At 41.2% G+C, this 24,925-nt stretch overlaps 1 protein-coding gene and 1 pseudogene across 2 annotated transcripts in view; both read left to right on the top strand.

The window, feature by feature from the left end:
* Positions 1-6,795: 6,795 nt before the first annotated feature.
* Positions 6,796-7,900, top strand: Ergic2-ps2 (ERGIC and golgi 2, pseudogene 2; annotated as a pseudogene).
* Positions 7,901-12,833: 4,933 nt separating this feature from the next.
* Terf1 (telomeric repeat binding factor 1) overlaps positions 12,834-24,925 on the top strand; it is a 29,270-nt gene continuing 17,178 nt past the window's right edge. Inside the window, exons 1-4 of one of the 2 annotated variants that reach the window (NM_001012464.1) lie at positions 12,894-13,173; positions 14,835-14,930; positions 21,208-21,329; positions 22,243-22,329. In NM_001012464.1, the coding sequence (NP_001012482.1) occupies positions 12,894-13,173; positions 14,835-14,930; positions 21,208-21,329; positions 22,243-22,329 (585 nt within the window). Of the gene's footprint in view, positions 13,174-14,834; positions 14,931-21,207; positions 21,330-22,242; positions 22,330-24,925 lie in introns of both variants that reach the window. The other variant, XM_006237729.5, reaches the window with a different exon arrangement.

Genomic DNA, 24,925 nt, shown 5'->3' with positions numbered 1-24,925 from the left:
ACAAAAAAAAAACAAAAAAAACAAAAACCGACAGATTCGGGTTTTGTCAGTCAAGAACTTGAAAATACAATTTGAGAGACATACTATTTAGAATTGTTAAGTTCCATGGCACTCTGAGTACTTTTAGTTTTAAATAGATTCTATATATTTCAAACTTATGAAGTAGAGAAAATAATATATATACATATAAATATATATGTATATAAATACACAATATATACAATATAAATACACACACACACACACACACATCTGTTACCTTATACTTTAACATTTAATGTTATACCTCAACATTTTGGCAGATCTACCAGTCTATGTGTATATGTATGTATGAGAGTATATATGTGTGTATTTATATGTATACGTATGTGTGTATGTATGTATGTATGTATGTATGTATGTATGTATGTATGTATCTTTGGATGTGTTGGAGGGTAGAGAGCAGTAAAGACAGAGCTTCCTTCTACAGTCCAGACTGGCCTGGAACTCCCAGCAGTCATCCTGCCTTAGCCTAAACTTGTGGGATTCAAGGCTTGACCTAAAGGCTTGTTTTGCTTTAGGTTAGAAGCAGTTGTCTAAAGACTTAACCAGAACACCAACTCTGGGTCTCCCAACACGAGGCTTGTCCAAACCCTCCAGAGGAAAGAAGCAGAAGTGATGGGGTAACATCAAGGGAAGGTTTGTAATTAGCATACCTGTGCAGGAACACTGGAAGCAAGGATTCCCACCCTTCTTGTAAGTGCTGACAGAGGTTTAGACTTAAGTACAGGAAAGTATGGGGCGGGAGCAAGGGATACACACAGCTAAGTCATTGCTGCTTGCCCCCGCCAGCGGGGACCCAGTTATTCGTGGGGGTCGAGGGGGACCCATACCTGTGGGAGAACGGGTGAGAAAGAAGAGCGAGACCAAGCAGTGTCCTTGTCAAGGTCTGTTTATTGAGAGGAATGTACAGCATTTAAAGCTCTGAAGCAGGAACTGAAGCTTAGGGCTGGGGAGTACTGGGAAGTGCCCAAGGACATAAGGTGAATCTCTAAACCGCAAGATATTCTCCTTAGACTAGGAGGCAACAGTCTTCCCGGGACATGTTCTTTCTTTGAAAAGGTCAAGCCCTTCTCAGGAATCTGCTCAGGGCAGGGCACTAGCTTTGCCTAGTCAGGCAGTCCGGTTCCCGACAGCTGCTCTAAAACCCAGCAGTCTGGTGGATCATTATCAAATCTGCTGAGGATGGCTTAAAGAAGCTCTTACTGTTTGAGGGGATGTGGAAGAGAACAGTCACACAGGTTGTCCTTAAACAAACACACAGAATCATAACCACCACACTCCTGCAACTCCATCTACATAGTAACCCTTCCCAGAGACTTTGAAAAGAAGAACAGAGACACTACCTCATGGTTACAGTCTCTACCAAAATAGTTCTTCCAGACCTTGCTACATCCCCTCAATGGCTCTCTGCCTCTCCACATCTGGAACATCTTCAGACTCCCACCTCAGATTTTAAAATAACCAATAAAATTATAAATTACCATAAACAAAAACGTTGTTATGTTTTGTAAAGCTTAATACTGGCTCCCAAGGTCTGGGTGCCGCCAGGGACTAGGATCCCTAACATTCACCAAGTGACACTATATAACCTTGCCCCCTAGGTTATCCCCAATTGGTCAATAACAATGCCTACACCTTGTAGCTTGGCAGAAGAGAGGCAGGAGGAACTTCAGTTTCTAGTTTGGGGTTTGAGGAGTAAGTCAGAGTAAGAGTGGCCTAGATTGAACATGGCAAGTTATATCTTTGGGTTATTAACAGAAAAGTAGATAAATTAGCTTAGAAGGTTGATATCTGCCCAGCTCTAGTGCTATTAAGGTTTGTTATAAATACAAAGGTTTGTGTCTTTTATCTGGGAACTAAATGATCAAAGATGAAGTAGAAACTCTCAAATTAATTGTTACTGCAACACAGAAAAGCAAAAAGCAAATGAAAGGCCCATTTCACAGAACTTGAGGTTAGATTCCCACTATAGGGACAACTTGTTCCCATCCCAGAGTCCCTCCCGCTTTGGAGCTGGTCGTATCAAACCCCGGGACCTGTCTATGAGTCTCTGTTGTCTCTGGAGTCCACGAGGATTCAGATTTACAACAGACTGGAGGCTTCCGTGTAACTTTTTGTAGGTCTTCAAAAACGTGATAAAGTTGGCAACCAGGCTAGAGCTCAATTGGTAGGATGTTTATTTCCCTCAACTCCTGAAACCGACCAGGAAGGCACATGCAATAATACTTGGAGAGCAGAGGTAAGATATCGTCCTTAACTACATAGAAAGCTTGAGACCAGCCTAGGTTACATACAGTGCTGTGCTAACAAAACAGAAACATTGACAGTAAGTCCCTCAGTTATTCTTACTTTGGGGCTTCAGCCTCATCCTAGCTAAGACTCCCAACAATGGGGACTATGGAGCCTGAACTGGCCATCTCTGGAAGGATTGGGATACCAACCATAAAACCTTCAACCTATGCTTTGTCCTTTTTTGAAGAAAAAGGGGGGGGGGGTAGAGGAAAGGGGGAGAGGAAACTGAGGTCAGGATGTAAAGTAAATAAATTTGCACTGAAGGCCCTATTTTTCTGTGGGTAAACACAGCAAAGCCTTATACTATTTAACTTGATTTGTTGTGGTCCTGGTTCTTGAACTTGTCATGTACTGGCTAGCACTCTAACTGAGCTATAGTCAAATCCCCCATTGGTCATTTGGTCAGTTGGTTTGTTCTTGAGCTGGAATCCAGCCTCAGCCACCACACAGCTGGGATTACAGGCATGCAGAGCCATATCTGACCTATTTAATTTTTAAAGGTGACACTTTCAAATTCTGTGAGGGTTTTAACTAATAGGGATGACTTGGGGCTGGGGAGGTGGCTCACCCGGTAAAATGCTTGCACAAAAGCACAGGACCTGAGCGAAATTCCTAACCCCTATGTAGGAAAACGAAGTATGGTAGGGTCTTGTGGTCCCAGTGCTGGGGAGTCAGAGCTAGGCAGATCCTTGCGGCTCCCTGCCCAGCCATCATAGGCGAATTAATGAGGCAAAAACAAACATCAAAATCAATGAGGTAAAAGCAAAAAACAAGGTAGTGGGAAACTAAAGAAGACGAGGTTGACCTTCCACCCAAGACAGCAATCTCAGAACTTTTGAAACAGAAACAGGAGGACTGCTGCCCGAACACAGTCTAAGAATGGAGTCATGTAAGTAGCAACCTGTGAGAAAACCCCAAGAAAGCATGATAAGAGTCTTGTGACCTCAGTTCTTCAAAAACATAAAAGTGTTCTTGAACTGTGTTTTTATGCCCTCGCCAGGTACAGCAGGTAGAAGTGTATTTACCACAGATTATTCATCACAACTGGCCATTGTCATTTGTTTCCAAGTCTGTATGAGAAAGCATGGTTTTCCCAAAAGCAGCTTGTCTTTGTGATTGTCCACTTTACTCAAGTGACTCTTCTCAAGCCTCAGAGTACAAAATGTCTGATGCCCTGAATAAAGCTGTCTATTGGTCTGCCTCATTTATTAACTCCGTCTCGGGGTCCCACCGTCACTCTAGAGTGGAAGAGAGGTGGAGACAGGAATTCTGGAGTCTGGATAAGAGAGGTAAGAGAGAGGAGCCTCCCAAGGGTCAGTCAGAAGAATGGGGCAAAAATCAGGGAAGGCCTGCTTTATGCCAAGCTTGTGTGTAATTTTTTTTTTAAAGAAAGAAGAGTCACAAGTGTTATCACAACTATTATATTATTTGCAAATCGTTTATGATTATAATCCTTAGTTTCCAGAAGAAGGAACTTTAAGGAAAGGAAATACGGGAAATAATTCAAAAGAATATTGAAAAGACATGTAAACCAGGATCCTGTTTGTAGAGAAATGGCATGAGGAGATTGCTCCCAGCTTGCAGCGTCAAGCTCACCTGGGGTCATTGTCATTCCCAGCAGACTGAGACCAAGGAGAATCCCGGTGCTCTGCCAAGGAAGCTGCAAACCTGAGGAAGGGACTCAGTGTTCCCTCTCTCATGAGAAAGTAATCTTGTTTGTGATTATAAAAAAGCAACACATCTAAGAGTTGGACTGTTGACAGATTTCTCAGTCTGCATGGAGGTTTGGGTCACTTTGAAACAAGATAAGCTATTGCTAGGTAAACAGGACCTGGTGTAAACTGGAAACTGAGGGAAAATCTTTATTCTGCCTTCTGTATAAAAGACGCTGAAACTTTGAATAAACTGTGCATTGGCTGACTGTGGCTATGTACCCCCTGTGTCCTGTTAACGTGGCTCTACCCTTGGGACCACAGTGAGCTAGACATTGACACCTGTTCAATGTCTGGTTATTTGGGCGTTAGCTTAAACTGTAAATAAAATTACTTAAGAAGACAAGGAGGATATTAATCATGACAAGAAGATGGCTAATTCCTTAAAATGAATATGAACTAGATAATCAAACCTTAAAATTGATAAGAGAGGCAAAAAAGAAAGAAAGAAAGAAAGAAAGAAAGAAAGAAAGAAAGAAGAAAAGAAAGAAAGAGAAATCTTACCCATTCAGGCAAAAGTAAAAAAAAAGTAAAAATAGCAACACCAGTAACTCTGCCAGTGTGGACTCCCTCAGCTCCCTGACTGGAGCCTCCTTTAACACATCCTCCACTGCCTATTAATGACCCTGAAGCATGGGATGAGCAATTTGATAATCAATTAATCTTGAATTCTCTCCATATTTTGAGGAGGATTTAAGTCACCCTATGAAAATCTTAACTTTATAACCTAGGCTAGCTAGGGCATGTCAGGGAATGGAAATGCTTACCAAATCCTGCCAGGCCTCGGGGGCTGCATTTGGCATTTCTAGTGCAGTCTCAACAAAATCAGAATGTTTCCCTAATGATGTACTAACTGATCTGTTTAAAATTCTAGAAGGAAAGACAATGTTAGACAATCCTCCCATATTATCTTGAGAGGCAAGAAAAACTGAAACTTTTGAAATCCAGGTTAAATGAGGCATTTGTGTATTGTGTGGATCTTTCTCTGCCTTTAAACTTACTGATTTTCCCCACTAAATTGTATCCTACAGGTATTTTAGCACAAGAGAATAAACCTTTGAAATAGATCTATTTACAGCATAAGGGCCAGAACATACTAACTGCTTACCTTATTATTCCTGCTCAATTAGTATTTCAGGAGAAGGCCCCATGTCAACAATCATATGGATTTGATCTTTGCTGTATTACCCTTGACTAATAATCAGTTTTTAATAGCGTTACAGGCTATATATATTTTCAAATTTCATTTTTAAATTAAATCATTATCCAGCTGGTAAGCTATGGGATTTTCTCAAACTGAATTTGTGATTACAAAAATTGACCAACCTTCTCCCAGTCCACAGGCAGATATTTATTTTATTGATGGTTTATCAAATGATCTAGGAGAGATTCATGGTCGAGACATTCATCAATCTATTAATACTTCCTTTTCCTGAGCCCAACATGTAGAACTTTTTTGATTCATCTATTGTGGTTAACTCACAAACCATTAAATACTGTTTTAGTTTCTGCTCATGTTGTAGGATTGTTTCTATCAACAGACTCATACTTGTGTATACCCTAACCTCCCTGGTTTTTTTGCAGAAGGAAATAAGCTAATGCATTCAGCTGACCTATTTTCACTTTTCCAGAAGAAAATTGGGAAGGGGTATGCACCTGTCATTGCAGATTGGTCATTGTGGATTGCTTTCCAAGGGCTTCTACCGCCCCAGGCCCCCAAGGATGTCAGACAGCACCAGGCAAGGAGACAGTAGAAATAACCAGAAAGACGGCAAACCTCCAGCTAAAAGGCAAAAGGAGACAGTGACCGTATCATCAGACATCAAGTCTGCTCCCTATGGTTAAGGTAAGGCCTCATGCACCAAGGGAGAAGATATTCTACAAAACATGTAACGCTCTACGTCACTTGAGCATATCCTTCTGACGGTTTGACCCAGGCATCTGCAGTGAGTGCTTCTGAACATGTGCTTTGGTCTTATGTTCCTTCTCCCCCTTTGCTTCTACTCGTAGTTTGAATGAACCCAACTCCTGTTATCTTTACTAAAGATTCTATATTTATACCTGGACCTTGGTATCAAATAGAATCATTTATTCATCTGGAGAAGGGCCTGTATTCAATTTTTCCTTGGGATTTAAATCATTTCCCACTTGCATAACACATCATAACATTTATATTGCTATTAAAGACAAATATGGGCCTACATTCTACCAGATACCTGAATTTAATCATATGGGTCTAATTTCAAGCTATTCCCTCATTTTTCTGATCAATATATTAATGAAACCAATGGCAATAGTTTGGATCACTGTTCTAGGTGGCAGGGTATTGCAAACAATGCTTTCATAGATTTAATACTCATTATGTTTATAATTTGCTTGCTTATAGACTGTGCATGCATCAGATGACAATTGGATTTACCTAATCTAAACCATCCTGGATATCGTATTAAAAAAATACTCAGATGTTAGAACACAGTCCAAGAATGGAGTCGTGTAAGAAGGATTATGAGTGCTTGCGAAAACTACATCAACAACAAAAACAATAATAATACATAATAGGAGGAGGAGGGAGAGGAAGAGGAAGAGGGGGAAGAGGAGGAGGAGGGAGAGGAGGAAGAAGAGTCTAAAGACAAATTTCGATCTTTGTGTGCACTGGGCTTGGGCAACCCAGGCTTCTGTGAAACATGGTGGTTGGCTGGAACTGTACCACTGGCATGACTATATAAAGGAAAAGGAAGGTTTTCTGAAGATGAGGCAACTAAATCAGAGAAAAACCTTAAGTTTGGTGAAAGAGTTAGATGCCTTTCCTAAGGTTCCTAACAGCTATGTGGAGACATCAGCCAGTGGGGGAACAGTTTCTCTACGTTGGAGCAGATGTACTGGGTTTAGCAGAGACCATGGTTGCTTCTGCAGATGGTCTGGCTTATGAACCAGCACTGTTTGACCTTTCACCACAGCAGAGAGAGTGGCAGAGGGTGCTGCAGTAGATTCAGAGTAGGCTGCAAGAAGAGCATTCCCTTCAAGACGCGATCTTCAGATGTGCATTTAAAAGTTCATCAACTGCACTGCCACCAAGGGAAGATCACTGACTCCAGATGGGTGCAGAATCATGGTCATCTTTATGTCAATAAAGTAGCAGGGGATTTTCACGTATCTGTGGGCAAGGCAGCCCCACATCCTCGAGGGCATGCACATTTGGCAGCACTTGTCAACCATGATTCTTACAACTTTTCTCACAGAAGAGATCATTTGTCTTTTGTTGAACTTATTCCAGGAATTATTAATCCTTTGGAAGGAACTGAAAAGATCGCTGTAGATCACAACCAGATGCTCCAATATTTCATTACAGTTGTGCCAACAAAGCTACATACATACAAGACTTCAGCAGATACCCACCAGTTCTCTGTGACAGAAAGGGAGGCATCATCAACCATGCTGCAGGCAGCCACAGCATCTCTGGAATATTTATGAAATACGATCTCAGTCCTGTCATGGTGACAGTCCCTGAGGAACACATGCTCTCTGGCAGTTTCTTGTAAGACTCTGTGGTATTATTGGAGGAATCTTTTCAACAACAGGTATGTAAGATGGGATTGGAAAATCCATAGTGGAAATCATTTGCTGTCCTTTCAGACTTGAATCCTACAAGCCCTTCCATTCTGTCCCCTTCACCGATGGCCACAAAGACAACCACCTAACTCTTTTAGAGAGTAACACACATTAGCACCTCATGGGTGGAGAAAAACTTTTTGCCTGAGACATAAAGCCTTTTCTAGTAATAAAATGTTGTGCAATATATTCAAAGAAAAAGAAAATATGAGAACCCAGAAACATACTTATTTAATAAAAGAGAAGAAACAGCCAAGGAAAATAAACAAACTGAAGTCGTCTTGTATATGTTGTGTCTGTTACAAATGTCCTAGAAGAAATTATGCAGCTAACTGGGGAGTCAGCCCAGCCAACAGTGCCAGGTGAGGACAGTGCCTCCGAAGAAGCTCTTCCAGCAAACAGACAATATGGAGGCAGGGCCTCGAGGATGGACGTGAACCCATACTTAAAGAAAAGGGCGTTGATAAATGCAAATGTGTCTGCGTCCTTTTTTTTTTAACATGTCAGAATAAAATGTGTAAAACATATGAAAAACTAGTCTAGACTTTAAAAAACTGTAATCAGCTCACGTGGTTAATGAAGGAAGCAGGGACCGGCCCTGTGTTGCAGCCATATTAATGTTAAGCCGTGTTGACAAGATGATGTTACCCAGTTTGGGGTTCTGGTGATGGTCACTGCTTTCCTGTCTATGCCCGCACTAACACGGCACCAAGAACAGGGCGTAAGCCGGAGGGATTAAAAAATACACACATAAGCGGGTCATTCGTGTTAAGAGAGAGTGCCAATTCTGTAGCTTTATTCATTAAATATATACCTCAAGTTGACCGGGTGGAAAATTTCAGGAAGCACAGTGAGAAAACCCGGCTTAAGGCTTCAGTAACAAAAGACCGAATATGTGCCCCAAATTTACTGGGGAGAAATCCAGAAAGACCAGCCTAAGTCCCAGGAACAAAGACTGAGAACAAAAGACAGGAACTAACGGACCGCCAGTGTGCACCCAGGTGTGTGGCTACAGGGCGGGGGCGTTCCTTTGTTAGAAACAAAAGGCTTCCACATGCATCAGTCGGGCTCAGCAGGGGTCAAACACCCAGAAGGGTCTGACTAGGGGGTCAAACACTGCGGGGGACCCAGGAGGGTACAACACTTTCCTTTGAATTCCAGCTGCTGACTTTCCTGACTGTTGAAGGTTGAAGCTTAGAAGACTGGGGTGAAGTTTCCCAAGGCCAAGTATGCATGTGCTATGATGTGCAATGGGTGTCACCCACAGCTTGTACAAGGGACACCAGAGGGAGAAGAAAGCATAAATGTTTAAAAAGATTAGGGGTTGGGGATTTAGCTCAGTGGTAGAGCGCTTGCCTAGCAAGCACAAGGCCCTGGGTTCGGTCCTCAGCTCCGGAAAAAAAAAAAAACCAAAAAACAAAAACAAAATACAAAAAAAAAAAAAATTAACGTTCACAATTTGTAAAGTGTGAAGGGAAACGCCGAGTGCTGTGTGCTTGCGAGGAGTGGAAAACTAGATAGCTACCTACAATGGGCAGGGCAGTGTCCTTACACAGCTAAGGCACAGCTGTAAAACTGGACAGGGCGCTGCCCTCAGGGCTCTGCACAGAAGTGATGAGGCTACAGTGACTTGAAGGAGCCCTGTCCGGTGCTGTTAGAAACTACCAGCCTCTTTTCTTTCCGTGATGCTGAAGGGCAGAAGTTAATCACTGGAGGGTAAGTCACTGAGCGAGAAGACAAGACGGTTTGAGTCCCTACAGGACTATATTGACAGTGGTGACTTAGCCTGTGGCCTGTCACAAGTTAGTGTTTCAAGTGAAATGTTTTTAATCCTTAAAAACAGCTTTCTTCAAAGAGAGTATCAATCAGGGAAGGAGACACCAACAAAGCATTTAGCAGTACATGCGAAAAATGGCATTTTGTAGAAAATAAGACATTCTGATTAAAGTATGAAGTATTAAGAGTCAAGAGTTAAATGACTAATACTACTACAATGTTTTAAAACTTTTTAAATGAATCCAGGAAATTTAAAATAATGAGTCTTCTCTAAAGTTTCTGTTGTATTTTGTTTTGTTTTTCCCATTAAATTTTATAGTTGGTCTAGATACAGAACATGTCCCCAGAAGAAGGACAAGAACTGTTAGCAAGAACTGGAATGTTGGTCACTTGAGACTGAATATTGCTCTTCATGTCTACTTGATAGGGAATTCAGTCAGCTTTCAGGAAAGAAAATACTGATTTAGAGTTATTTTCAGTATTACAATGTTTCTAAAAAAGATTTAAGATTATTTTAAATTATTTCAATGTTTTCTAAATGACACATTAAAAATTTTACTGAGATGTATCTTTTCCATTAAAATTGACTCTACAGGAAAAAAAAAAAAGACTTAAATTTCTTCAAAAACATGAAATTGGTCTTCAATGTGTTTTGTGTCCTAGGTGTAGCAGGATGAATTTATGTTTGATTATTCCTCACAGCAGGCTGTTGTTATTTGTTTATATGCCTCTATGGTTTACCACATGCAGCTTGTCCTTGTGATTGCACACTTACTCGTATGATTCTTAACTCTCAGAGTATGAATTGTCTGATGCTCTGAATAAAGTTTGCTGTTGCATGAGAATTTGGTCTGCCTCATTTATCAGGCGATTCTCCCAGGTCCCACTACCTCTAGAGCAGTGACAGCCGATACAAGTCTGAGGAAATGCTGATCTACATAATGAATGAATGATCATTATCAGGTCACACTGATCTTCTTTCCTCAAAACAAGACATGTTTCCATTCTGTTTGTTTGTTTTTCAAAACAGGGTTTCTCTGTATAGCTCTGACTGACCTGGAATTCTCTTCGTAGACCAGACTGGCCTCAAACTCATAGAGATCCACCTGCCTTTGCCTCCCGAGTGCAGGAATGAAAGGTGTGTACCACCATGACCAGCTATTTTCTATTCTTTTGAGTATCAGTTTTTAACCTTGAAACTATAGAAACAAACCTATAGCAAATGTAACACATGTATTCAATATTTATTGAATGTGTACCATGAGACTCTTACTTTTCTAGGCATTAAGGACACAGTACAAACAAGACATGCTATATTAGGGAGGGTTCTCTAGAGTAACAGAATTTATAGATTATGTATGGGATTATACGTATAGGATTTATTAGAATGATTTACAGTCCAACTATTCCAACAGTGGGCAGCTGTGATGGAACGTTGAGGAATCCGGTAGCTGCTCAGTCCCATAGTGTGCCAGTTGGCCTTCAGCTCTGGAACCTTGCAGTAGGCTCTAATGAAAGAATGGACTTGCTAGCCAAGTGGGGGCAGGCAGGCAGAGGGTAAGGCTTCCTTCCTTCTTCCATGAAGTCCAACACGATGTGTGGCCCAGATTAAGGTGTGTCTTCCCCCATCAAGATCAGGAATGAAGGCTTGTATATTCCAACCTTAAAGATCTAGATTAAAAATGGATCTACCTACTTCAATTTAAGCAGAAGTCTCTAACAAGTGTATCCTCCAGATGTGGTCAAGTCGACAACCAAAAATTGCCATTGTGCATGCATAGTGTGCCTTTTTTTTCATGAATTTTGCTTCTTAATGAAAGACTGGCAAAGAAACTAAGAAAATATTAATACTGTCAGTCTTGATCCCAGTACCTAAATAAACACATCTATGTTGTCCCTTAGTGATAAATACAGTATAACTAATTCAGATGGGTTCAAAATGGAGTATTCAAGGGAAGCATCTCTGAGTGAAGATGCCATCTGAATAAAATAAGTTTGGGTAGAAATCTACAATTGAAGAACCATCAAGTCAGAGCAAGTGACACACATAAAGATGCTGTCTTGAACCATGTGAGGAATAGCCAGAAGGCCAGGCAACTCCACTCCTGGACTATACAGGCTATACACACCTTTATTAACCAATTAGGGATGAGGGACAAGGAGTCTTAGTCAGGGTTTTACTGCTGTGAACAGACACCATGACCAAGGCCACTCTTATAAGGACAACATTTAATTGGGGCTGGCTTACAGGTTCAGAGGTTCAGTCCAGTATCATCATGGTGAGAGCATGGCAGCCCAGACAGGAATGGTGCAGAGGTTAGTAAGAGTTCTACATGTCCATCTGAAGGCCACTAGAATACTGGCTCCCACGTGGTTAGGAGGAGGGTCTCATTGCCTACCCCCATAGGGATAACACTTCCTCCAACAAGGCCACAGCTACTCTAACAAGGCCGTAGGTCCTAATAGTGCCACTCCCTGGGCCAAGCATAAACAGACCAGCACACAAGGTTTACACAGCAAAAGTTGGTCTACATGAGGATCTGTAACTGGGAAGAAGAGAGGTGGTCTTGGGCTTGAGGTCTCTAGAGAGACCATGGGGAGAGGAGGGAAAGAAGGAAGAAGTTGCTATGCAGTAAAGGGATCGTGAGTGCATGGACACGAGGGCCAGACAGATGAAGTAGGAACAGCCCAGGCAGGATGTGGAGTTATTGACTGGGAATTAGACAAAATCACATAGAGAATTGATATCTGAGCAGCTCTAGTGCTTAAAATTATAGATAGAATGGTTTTGTGTCTTTTACTTGAGAACTAAATGATCAAAGGTGAGGTAGAACCCCATATAATATTGACTGCAACACCCACCATTAGGTATAATCACCGCACACTGCATGAACTAATAATGATAATAACTAAGGTCATTCACTTAATTGAATTCAATAAGACACTCAGTGTGATTACACTGTAACAGGGTTAAATACAAATGTTTATAGTGACAAGTTTTAATTTCCTTTGTTGTTGTTGTTGCTGCTGCAGCGGCTGTGGTTGTTGCGGCTGCGGCTGCGGCTGCTGCAGATGTTGCTCAAATTGGGGCTCACTTTGTAGCTGAAGATGGCCCTAATTCCTAATCTTCCTGTCTCCACCTCCCGAGTGCTGCTAGGATTACAGACGTGCAGTGCCTTGCAGTCAAAATCTGCAGGCAAAAACCTCTCTGTTTTAACTACTCTGGTTGTTTCCAGTGCCGATAGCATTTTTAAAACATCCTAGCCTACCAGCCAGAAGCTACTCTATCCAAAAATCCCGCCCTCTGACTGACCGGGAACTTAGCAGGTCCCAGCCAATCGGAAGCCAAGCTCGAGCCACCAGCCCATTCTAGCGTTGCGATTGACTGACTTCCACGCCCATCGTGAGCCAAACTGCGCCAGCTGAGGAACAACGCGCGCTTTCGCACGCTTTCGGTTTAACATGGCGGGGACTGTCACCTCAGCAGCTCCGGGCGCGCGGAGCAATGCGGGCGGGACAAGCGCGGATTCTCCAGAGAAGGAGGCGGCGAGAGACGACGCAGAGTTGTTCGACTGCCGGGTGCAGCTGGGGCCCCCGAGAGAGGAGGAGAACGCGGAGCTTGTGGCCGAGGCGGAGGCCGTGGCTGCGGGCTGGATGCTCGACTTCCTCTGCCTGTCTCTGTGCCGAGCCTTTCGCGACGGCCGCTGCGAGGACTTTCGCCAGACTCGTGACAGCGCCGAGGGTGAGTGAGGGCCGCCGGGGCCGAGGGCTGCGTCGCGGGCCGGGACCTGCTTTCTCTCTTGTACCCGGGCCGGATCACTGGCAGAGGCCGCGCGAAGCCCGCCGCCTCCTGTTTCCTGGGAGTCCTCGTTCCCGCCCCCACTCCTAACATTTCCCTCGACCGCACACGGAAACGAGACCCGGCGGGCTTCACTGAAGGTCAAGATGGGTTAAAATGTTTAAAAAATAAAAATAAAAAAAAGCAGCCAGCCCAGGGGCTAACGCCTCCTAGATCCAAACTAGCAGATGAATATAGAAGACTTGAAGAAGGAGCGGGATGCGGGTGCCAAGGGAGGTAGCACAGCTTGTCAAATGCTTATCTTGCCAGCTAGGGAACCCGCATTTGGTCCCCAGAAGCTATACAAAAAGCTGAAGACACGCATACCCACAGTACTGGGAAGACAGGTGGATTGGGTTTGCTGACCCCTGGCCTAACCTAATTTGACAAGCTGTGGGCCAATGGAATCCCGAAAGCAAAGGCCTGACTGAGGAGGACGGGATGCAGGAGAGATGATGGCTCAGAAGTTAAGAGCGCTAACTGGTCTTCCAGAGAACCCGGGCTTGATTCTTAGCACTCACATGGCAAGGTCTTAAACTCCAGTTGCAGGGATCTAATATTCTCTTTTGGCCTCAGCAGGCACCATATCCATATTCATAAAAGTATATCAATCTTTTGTTTGAATGATTAAAAAGTTTGAAAAACAAAGTTTGACAGTGCCTGAAAAATGAGACTCAAGTTTGTCCTCTGGCCTGTGTGTGGATGAGATCCAGGAATATGGTTGGCTTACCAGTGTACATATTCACTGCCAAGTGCGTCTTTGTGTTTGTTCAGATATTGAAGAGATAAATGTTTTGATTATGAATTGAGCAAGTTCAATGGAAACCTTGACAATTTCCTAAAATAGTATTTCCTAAAAAAAGAATGTCATGGTATATATTTCAAAGTAGTGGTTTGATACATTTTTTTAAATTCTGATGTGAATCTTGGTACTACTTGTAAGAACAATTTTGACTATCCGTTGCACATTTGAGTTACATTTTGTAAGAGCAGTAATGTTACAAAACTTTTGTTCCTGATTTTTTTTTTTTAAATTGACTAGAATCCACAGTTCTAAGTTTATGATCAGTTTTTGTTGTGTATTTTATTAGGGTTCTCTAGAGTAACAACTTTATAAGAATTCAATAATGTTCTATCAATGATGCTTGATGTCTTCAGTGTATACCAGAATCCCAAAGTAGATTCCACTGTCAGTGAAGGAATGGATTTGTTATGGAGAGTAGGAGTAAGCTTGTGAAGGAAGGCGTGGCCCAGGTAGGAGATGAGTCTTCCCTAATCCTAATCCAGTCAAAAGATCTGGATTAGAAGTTTGTCTCCCACTTCAGATTCCTACGTAGAGGCAGATCTTCCCAGTTCAGATGATCCAGGTAAGCAAAACTAACTCCCAGGTGCGCCCAGCCATGTTTAGGTCTTAGTTAATTCCAGATGTCAATTCCAAGTTGAGAACCAAGAACAGCCGCCACCAAGTGTTTATAATCCATTATTTAACACTGCACTGTATCTACATAGTAGGTGTGCTAGTTTGTGATAATATTTTAATAAAACTCTTTTTTAAAACTTTTTAGCTATTATTCATGGACTACCCAGTCTTACAGCTTACCAGTTGAAAACTGTATATATATGTCAGTTTTTGACAAGAGTTGCAGCAGGAAAGTCTCTTGGTAAGTATACATTTTTATTTTATATTTAGAAGTCTTTTAACTTATTTCTAAGTATAGCACATGGAAAACTGATAATCATATTTTTCTGATTTGGAGGTTGAGAGAGGAAGTTTGCCTACCTGCATCTGTCATACACATAAGCATACCTAAAACAAGCAAATATAATTTTATCTTTCTAGAGCAGTGACTCTCAACCTTTAGCCTGCTTCAGCTTATGTTTTAAAGTGCATCTTTAAACAGTAGAGTCATTCTGCCTCGCTCTGAGGTTAGCTCCCACATGGTTGAGATGTGGCAGTGCGAGGACTACGTTTATAGAATTTCAGTCGAAGTTTTCTCACGTTCTTTAGTGATCACAGCTATCATGTACACACTGTTTACTGGCCGCTATTTAAACTTGATGCTGGTTCTTAAGCAAAAACTATGGTTTGTAGCTGTAATCTGTGTCCCTCATTTCCACGGTTCATCTTAGGTTGTAATGAGCGACTTTGTTCATTTTACCAATCATGACTCATTTACAACCTGGTCATCTAATGGACGTTTTGTAAAAATAATTCCATTGGTTTTTATAATTTACAAGGTACTTTCCCAACAATACTTGTTGGTGAGCAGTATTGACATGAAACTGCTTACTTATAAAAATGTATTATTTAAACTCCCAGAATATTAAGTCCCATAGTAAACTATAGCCAGGCCATGCAGCCTGCTTTATTTGGAGACTGAAGTTAGGAGCTTGTCTGGCATTATTCCTGGAGAGATTAACAGTCTCCCCCACACTATGGAACCCATGACCAACCAAAGGAACACTGCCACCAAGCTCTGCCGTAGCGAGCCAACTGGCTTACTGCGGCTGTTGACAGGGCTGTGGGCAACCCCAAGGCAGCTGCACAGTACAGGCAGAGCTCACAGCAGCATGGACAGCAGGCAACTCAGCAGCACTGGAGCTGGGAGCTTCATGGAGAGCTTGAGCCTTCTGCGTTGTTTATCTCCCAAGTCTTTATACACCTCCCTCTAGGATAGAATGTTGGAACTGGTGAAAAACTAGTACACAACAAGGCTGGAGTAGATGCAGAAGAGAGGACTATGTAGGTTAGGGCCTGTGGCTGAGAAAGATAACAGGCCGATGTGTACACAACTGGAAAATTGAAGGCCCTACCTTACAGTGTTATAGTTAGCTGTGTGGTTTTGTAAATCAGAATATTCTAACTGCTAGCAATGCTTTGCATACATAGTTACTCCTTAAATCTTAGTTTCTTTCCAGGAAATCTTCCCTTCAAACCAAGGGATTAAAAACAGATTTTGAGTAACCCTATGGGTGATTTGTTTGTTCATTTGCATAGCTACAAGGATTGAAACCCAAGTCTTGTGTGAATTAGACACATACTATACCACTGAGCCACATATATATATCCTGATCTCATGGCTTAATCTTTAAATGTACTAAAATTCTGTTTTAAATATTTATCTTAGAAAAATCACTAGGATCAGCTAGTAAGAATCAATGTTTTATCCTAGTTGACTTGAAAGAGATAGTGGTTTAGGGGTTTTTGACGTCCTTGCTTGTTTGCTTGCTTGCTTTATAGTGTTATGTGTCTTGAGCCTTTGACTTGCCTGGGGAATGTGCATTCACCCAGCTATAGCCCCATATAATCTTTCTGTGATTGCTCTGTAGGAGTACTTCCCACTAGCAATGTGGTCTGTGTTTGAAATTTACAATGTTTTAGTTGTTAAATTAAGACAACTAAAAGGAAATATTAATTTTAATGATATCTTGTTTATTAACTCAGTAATCTAATATTTTTAAAATACGCCAAGTAATATACAAAAAGCTGAGCTATCCTATATTTGTAGTACGTTTACGATGTAGTATCTATGTAGTATCTTATGCGTAAAGCACGTCTGTTTGGATTCGTCGCGTTTTGACTATTGAGTGCTCATGAGTAACCAGTGGGTGCACACTGGCTTCAGTCTTTAGCCCCACAGAGCTACACAACACAGCAGCACCTCAGGGGAAAACGAGTATAGCAGATCTCTCATCTTAAAAGACTGACTTATGTGCCCCAGGCTGCCCAGGATCTCGTAGTTCTTCTGTCACAGATCCTGAGCGCAGGGACTTGGAGGTGTGTGCCACTATGCCTGGCTCTTAATTTCATAAGATCTGAGGCTAGGAACTTTCAGGCCTCCTACAGAACTTAGCTGATGCCCTGGTAAGGAAAGGTGAGTCATGTGTTTTCAGTTTGTTTAGTTTCCACTCCACTGACCTAATGACAAGGAAACAATCAGAAGCTTTTCTTATTTTTCCTTCCCCTGTAAAATACTGCCCGCTTTTGCCTGCCCTACCAGATCTTGAGACATCATCCAAAATAAGGCCAGGAAAGAAACCAGGAACAAATTAGCAGCTCACCTCCAAGGAGGCCCTTTTCAAAATGTTGTTTTGCCTCACTGTCGTTGCTCTGTGTCTGCTCCTTGTCCTATACAATGTGATTCTTTTTACATTTTCCACCTGTTTTCCTAGTTTAAGGGAAGGTATTTATGTGATCTTTACCATATCACTCCTTCTGCTTACTGTTGCTTTTGCTGTTCCACATAAATTATAGGGATTCCCCCCCAATTTTATGAAAAATGTAAATGGGATTTTGATAGATTGCATCAAATCTGTAGATCACTTTCATAAGAATAGCCATTTTTACAGCATTCTGTCAATCCATAAGTATAGGAGGTCTTTTCATCTTTTAATGTCTTCAACCTCTTCAGTATCCTAAATATTTTATTTTATAGATCATTTATCCTCTAAGTTAGGTTTATTCCTAGCTACTTTTATTGTGAACAAGAGTTTTGTTCCTTGTGTCTTTCTCAACAAACTTATTACTGATAATAAGGAAAAGTTACTAAATTTTGCACTTTGATTTTTTTTTATCCTGCTATTTCACTAAAAGTATTTATCAAATCTAAATGTTTCATGGTGGAGTTATTAGGATCTTTGTGTACAGGCTCATGCCATCTGCTAAGGTGAACTTTTCTTTGAGACAATCAGGAAGTGATTTTTAAGGGTCCTGGTGGTTGGGGATTTAGCTCAGTGGTAGAGCGCTTGCCTAGGAAGCGCAAGGCCCTCGGTTCGGGTTCGGTCCCCAGCTCCGAAAAAAAAGAACCAAAAAAAAAAAAAAAAAGGGCTGGAGAGATGGCTCAGCGGTTAAGAGGACTGCTCTTCCAGAGGTCCTGAGTTCAATTCCCAGCAACCACATGGTGGCTCACAACCATCTGTAATGGGATCTGATGACCTCTTCTGGTGTATCTAAAGACAGCTACAGTGTACTTATATATAATAAATGAATAAATGAATCTTTAAAAAAAAAAAAAGGGGTCCTGGCATCTGTCTCTCCCACTTGTAACTGCCCTCTCCTAGGTTTCTGGGACTCCTTTAGTGAGCAAGGATGACAGAAATAATGACTTTTACTTATTAGTAAGAATTTCTTTTGTAAATTGTAGAGGAATTTTAATTCAGCAACATGACTGCTCTGGCAAAGAGATCACACCCAAAGACCTTTTAGGTCTATGGGATTGATCCAGCTGGAATAGAAAGACACTCTGGATTACAGTATGATCTGGCTGGAGTACAGACACATTCTTTGTACATACCTATAATCCCAAACAATGAAAGTGAGTTAGTTTGTAGAGGAAGCAGCCATGTTTGAAAGTGAAGTCTAATTGGTAGAGGGGGGCAAACAAAGGGATGAATCAGAGAAAGATTTGACAGAATGACTCAGAGATAGGATATGCCCAAGTCTCACAAGAACTGACAGGAAAGAGAGGCAACTTGAAAGGAAGGAAGAAAGAAAGGAAGGACGGACGGACAGACGGGAAGGAGAAGTGGGGAGAGAGAAAGAGAGGGACAGAAGCAGTTTTGCAGAGACACTGCAGAGAGAACAAGCCAGACACAGGTGAATAAGTCAGAATGAGAAGGAACCAAGAGAGTAGAGCATACTGCCAAAATTAGGAGGAGGCCAAGCAGAGAAATGCAGTCAGAAGCCAGACTGAAACCAGTCACTTGGAGAGTTTGAGCCAAAACAGCTGAGTTCAACAAGCCAAGAGTTCAGAAAGAACTAGAAAGGGTGAGAATAAGGGTAAGAGCAGTAAGCCTCAGATGGCATGTACGTCTGGCTAATAAAGATACTGTAACAGTATACCTCTGCCTTATCTTTCACCTCCGCTTTCCCACACATTATCTTCCCATCCTCTGTGGTTTTCTTGGTTATTTTCTCCCTATCCTTTTCTGTTATTTCCTTCTTAACAGCTCTTTGCTTCATGTATGCAGACTTAAGTGTTCTGCTTCTGAACTGCATCCCTAGACCACATTCTAAGGCTTAAACAAAACCATTACCAGGTTTATGTAGCCGTCCATCTGTGAGTCTTTCTGGATAATGCTGAAGGAAAGTAAACAAAGAGAAGACTGGCATAATACCATAGTCCTAGGGAAGGGCCGGTCACACCGTCCTCATTGCATCATGTGTGGATAGTCCAGGTCCGCATGGACAGGAATTGGTTTATTCTGTTTGTTTATTTGAGACAAGGTCTCACCCAGGCTAGGCTTGAATCGTTGGCAATGCTCCTACCTCAGCCTCTGAAGTGCTGGGATTTCACACTTGAGTCTCCATGTAGGTGGTTTCTCCTTGTGTTTATAGCGTACGTACTTAGCACAGCTCAAATTATAAATGAGTAATTTTTTTTTAATTTGAAAGTTTGGAAATGCCCAAAGAGGCTAACAGAAAATAAAATTTTGCAATAGCTATATACATGTGCTATTTAATATATGAAATTATACCCAGCTTGAAATTTTTCCTGAATATATTTATTTACTCTGTAGTTGCATTGAAATGAACCAAAACATCTCCGAAACTAGAGCTTTAGAGGAATATAAGTAGTTAGTAGTTCCTGCCTCAAAATGTAAAATACAGTTGTGTGAACAAATAAGAGTATTTTTGCCTTCGGGATATGTTGGCGCCTGCACCGACACGGTACCGCGAAAGCCTCTGGGATGAAAGAAACACACACATACACAGGTTATTCGTGTCAAGCCAGAAGAGGAAGAGAGCCTCTGGTTTCTTTATTGACCAAACTATATATCCAAAGAACACCACTTAGCAGGTATCTGCCAAGCACAGTGGGGAACCCTGGCTGAGACTTCGGTAACAAAGGACCTACTATGTGGCCTGAATAAATTAGGGAAATAACCTGGGAGGCCAGCTATGTGGCCTGAATAAATTAGGGAAATAACCTGGGAGGGCAGCCTAATTCTGACTCAGGTGAGAAGTACCTGGCAAGACAGCCTGTTGGGAACAAAAGCCTTCCACATGCAAGGGCAGGGCTCAGCAGGGGTCAAACCTTGTTGGAGACCCAGAAGGGTCTTGTTCCTGCTGAAAACATTCCATGAATGCAAACTTCTTGTGTGGTAAATTACAGGGAGAGGCTTTTGATCCTACAATCTAAGACTAAGGCCAAACAGTGATAAGGCAACCAGGCCCAAATCCAATTCGGCTCCCACAGGGATACTTAAAATGATGGCTAAACATGGTGGTACATACCTGTGTTTCCAGTACTCTGGAGGCCAAGACAAAAAAAATGATCTTGAATCCAGCCAGGAGTACACAGCAAGACCTTTAATTAAAAATACATAAAAAAAAATAAAATGTTTTTGGTTCCTTTTGTTTAATTGTTTTGTTTTTGTTGTTTTGCCAGGCAGTAGTGGCTCACACCTCTAATGCCAGTGCTCAGAGGGCTGAGGCAGGTGAATCTCTGCATTTAAGCCCAGCATAGACTATATAGAGTGAGTTCCAGGACAGCCAGGGTTATGAAGAGAAACCCTGTCTCAAGAAAAAGACGTTTCTGACTTTTCTAATTGCAGTGGTTTGGTTTGGTTTTGTCTATTTTAGTTAACAAATTAACTTAGGAAGCTCATTTCCCTAAACTGTTCTATCTGAAAACTGCCTGGAATGTATATGCTAGATAAAATTGAAATATAATGAACTTTTTTTTTTTAAGATTTTTTTTAATTTATTTTATGTATATAGGTACACTGTAGCTGTCCTCAGACACACCAGAAGAGGGCATCAGATCTCATTACAGGTGGTTGTGAGCCACCATGTGGTTGCTGGGATTTGAACTCAGGACCTCTGGAAGAACAGTCAGTGCTCTTAACCGCTGAGCCATCTCTTCAGCCCTAGAATGAACTTTTTAAGTTTCCACTTAACTTTCCGTTAACTTACTTACTTTTCTGTCTTAAAAGATGCACAGTTTGAAGTTGATGAGCGGATTACACCCTTGGAATCAGCCCTGATGATTTGGGACTCAATTGAAAAAGAACATGACAAACTTCATGAAGAAATACAGAATTTAATTAAAATTCAGGTATGAGTATTGTTTTGTGCTTATTGCTTTGCTAGAATATTATGTCAATTGCTTTTCTTATTGATGGGACAAAATACCTAACAAGAAGCAACTTAGGGGTCGTAGGGATGGCTTAGTGCTTAAGAGCATTTCTGCTCTTTCAGAGGACCTGAGTAAAGTTCCCAGCACCCACAGTATGAGTTCACAACCACCTGGAACCCCAGCTCCCTGTTCTGGTCTCTGCAGGCAGCTGCACACAGGTACACACACAGAGATTTATGCACAGAAAGAGCAAAACTCTGAAGAAAGAAATGAAAAAAGTAGTGAGAAGAAGATTGTGCTCTAGCCTGTACTTTGGGAAGATCATTTCCTACTTTCCCCAATGTGGTGATTATCAAGTGAAATTAGGACCTGGAGATTAGGCATATTGGATAGAAAAATGACTTGATTCTTGTAAAAATTCAACTTAGTACAATTTTTTTTTCACATTTCATAATCTCTAGGTCTCTAAGAAACACTGGCTTTGATTACCTCACTGCAGACAGTTGAGAAGGTGGCAGCAGCTCAGTGTACTTCTCTTCTGTCACCGTTGTATGAGCCTCACAGCAGTTCTATGGAGCAGGTGTGGCCTGTCTCTACAGTTAGAGACATATGGAGATGAACAGCAGGATCAGTAGTCTTTCCAGATAATAAACTGACTTATAATTTATTAATGCCTGCTTTGGGATGCTGAACATGTTGTAAATGTGCACAGAAATTTTTACATCTTTTTAAGACATAATTATTTCATCATTGAAAAACAATTATATCTTTATCAAATAAAATGCATGCAAATGTTTTAAATGAAGTCTTTCAGACTTAACTTTATGCACTTAGTCAAGTAATGGTTGAATATTTTAAAAGCAAACTAAAGTTTGTATATGTCATCTTTAAGGCTGTAGCTGTGTGTATGGAAATGGGCAGCTTTAAGGAAGCAGAAGAAGTGTTTGAAAGAATATTTGGTGACCCAGAATTTTACACGGTAATTATAGTAAAACAAGAGAATTAATTTTATAACTTTATATGGGGTGAGGAAAACAAAACTGGAGGGAAAGCTTGACCTAACTCAGTATATTAAAAAGATAATTTTAACATTAATGGATGCAAGAATTTAGTGTTTTAGCTACCCTTTTTAATGTCAAGTCTTTATATTTACAGTATGTCCAGCTTTATAGTTGACACATTTTGAGGGCTGGTGGCTGCCACATTAGACAGCATAAATATAGAGTGGCCTACCTTGTATATTTCTTATTTGTTTCTTTGTTTATATTGCTGTATTGTTGAGATTAAAAACTGGTTCAGTATCCAATGCTAACCTCAAAACTCAAGATCACTGCACCACTCTAGATGGTACTAGGATGTAGACATGAACTACTAGGGTTATCCCCATTTTCTGTACCTTCTTTTCCTCTTTCCTTTCCCTTCCGTTTTCTTTCTTTGAGATAGGATCTCAAGACTGCGTCACCACACCCAGCTGGAGTTTGTTATATGATCATTTGCAGTTTGAGTCTGTATGTTAATACAGTCAATAGGCCTCAACTTGTTAACATAGTTAAAACACTCTTAAAAATAGTGTTATTGGGATAAATTAAACCTCTTCAAAGAAAGAAAAAAATCTTAAATTTGTAGTTAATTTTTTACTGAGTATCTCTACCTCTAGAAGAAAATAACGTGTCTTAAATGTAAAGGTAGACAGGTTTGCACCAGGGAACACAGTAGTTGATGAGGATGAGCCCTACATCAGGAAACAACCGAGCTCAGAGTGTAGCTCTGTGTAGCACTGTAGGATTTGCCTAACACATACAAACCTGAGGTTTGGGTCTTGGCACCATCAAAAAGAAAGGTCAGCCAGGCATTGTACAGTACATGCCTATAATCCAGCACTCAAGCATGGGGGTCAGGGGGCTTTGGGGGTAATATCCTTCATTGGAGACTGGCTTGGCTGTAGTAAGGTCTTTTCTCAAAACCTAGAACTTCGTCAAATCTTACAATCATTTGAGAAAATGGTTGTCTTCTCCAGAGTAACTACCAACCAGCTTCTACCACTAAAGATTTGTTTTATAGTGGTATCATGCCAGGTGTACTTTGGAGTAGAATTCCCAGGTGATTGGATTGGCTAGCCGTACTCATTTGTGGTACTCATCTGCTGTTCACTTTTCAAGGAACACTCATTGAGTTGTAGTAAGCCCTGCCAGTGCTTTTCCAAAGGAGCTAACAGCACTTGCTCTGTAGACCTCACTTGTGGTTTTCAGTTCACCTTCCTGGCAAATCTGTAGTTCTATCATGTTCGGTTTAATTTGCCTGAAAACTATTGAAGGTGGAATGCCATTTGGTAGATTGGTGGATAGAGTTGAAGGGGTATTTGGCTTAATTAATAACTGACTTAGCCTAATTGAGTAAGTTATGGTTTAGGTAAGGCATTTTCTGGTTTGACCCTTCTGTAAGGGTATAACTCCCCCTGACATTTCAGCAGAGAGCCTAATGATTTTGTAGAGTTTCCTACCCATATATTTTCTTCTTAGTATTAGTAGATTAGTGAAAACTCAACTCCGCTTCTGTCTCATAAGAAGAAAACTTTCGACCAGTAAGCATTAAGCACTTAGGAAAAAAGTATTCAAACTTCCTAATACTGGCATAATCAGTGGGACTTTACCAACTCACTCACTGAACTGTTTGCCATACTCTCAGACCTGCAGCAATTCCCATTGATTTGGACATCAACAATCGGCTCAAAAGCTGGCAGAGTGCTTAGACGACTGCACAGCTTCCTCTCTGGAGGATAAATTGATAGGTTAAAGAGTCTTAGCAAAATGTACACGCACACATCCCAGTGAGTCTCGTTTCTAGGTAAATGTCTGAGAATAACTTATGGTTTGTTCTACATTTCCAAAAGCTTTACAGACAGACAAAAAAAAAACCCAGATCTCATTGAGACAGTTAGTTTAAGATCACACTTACAGGTTCTTTTCAAGTTCTGTAATAGTTATTGCTTATCCAGCATTCGTACAACTACTATTGAAGAAACATTTACATTGAGCACAAAAATATTAAGAGAAAATGTTTGAACATTGCAATAATAGCAAATAACCTAAGTTCTTCAAGCAGCTAAATGAACACACGACCAATATACTAGACTGAAGTACAAACAACTTTTTTTGCATAAATAATATGCAGCTAAGGCAAATATAGCAAATCTCAGGGGGAAAAAATCACTGTTACACGGATGATACCATTTGTACAAAATCAAAGTCACAAGACTTCAGGGACAGTGCAGCGAAGTAAAGTGCTAGCCGTGCAAAAACACGAGGACCCGAGTTCAGATTCCCAACATCCACATAAACATCCAGACCTGGAGGCAGAAACTGTAAGCCAGTGTTAGTGATACATGCAGCGATCAGCACACATGTACACCCAAATAGATAAACAAAGGTAGAACTACGGTAAACAGTGCTGTCTATTGCTCACAGACATACCAATGTACAAGTATAAAGAAATTTACTTTTGGGGAGGCAGCAGGACTGGAAATGGAGCCCAAGGCATTGTTTAGACTAGACAAGCACTGTCTCTGACAAGCTATA

Source organism: Rattus norvegicus, chromosome 5 (assembly GCF_036323735.1).
Source record: "Rattus norvegicus strain BN/NHsdMcwi chromosome 5, GRCr8, whole genome shotgun sequence".
Classification (NCBI taxonomy): domain Eukaryota; kingdom Metazoa; phylum Chordata; class Mammalia; order Rodentia; family Muridae; genus Rattus; species Rattus norvegicus.
The sequence above is the reverse complement of the archived record's forward strand: the minus strand, read 5'-3'. Positions and strand labels throughout refer to the sequence as shown.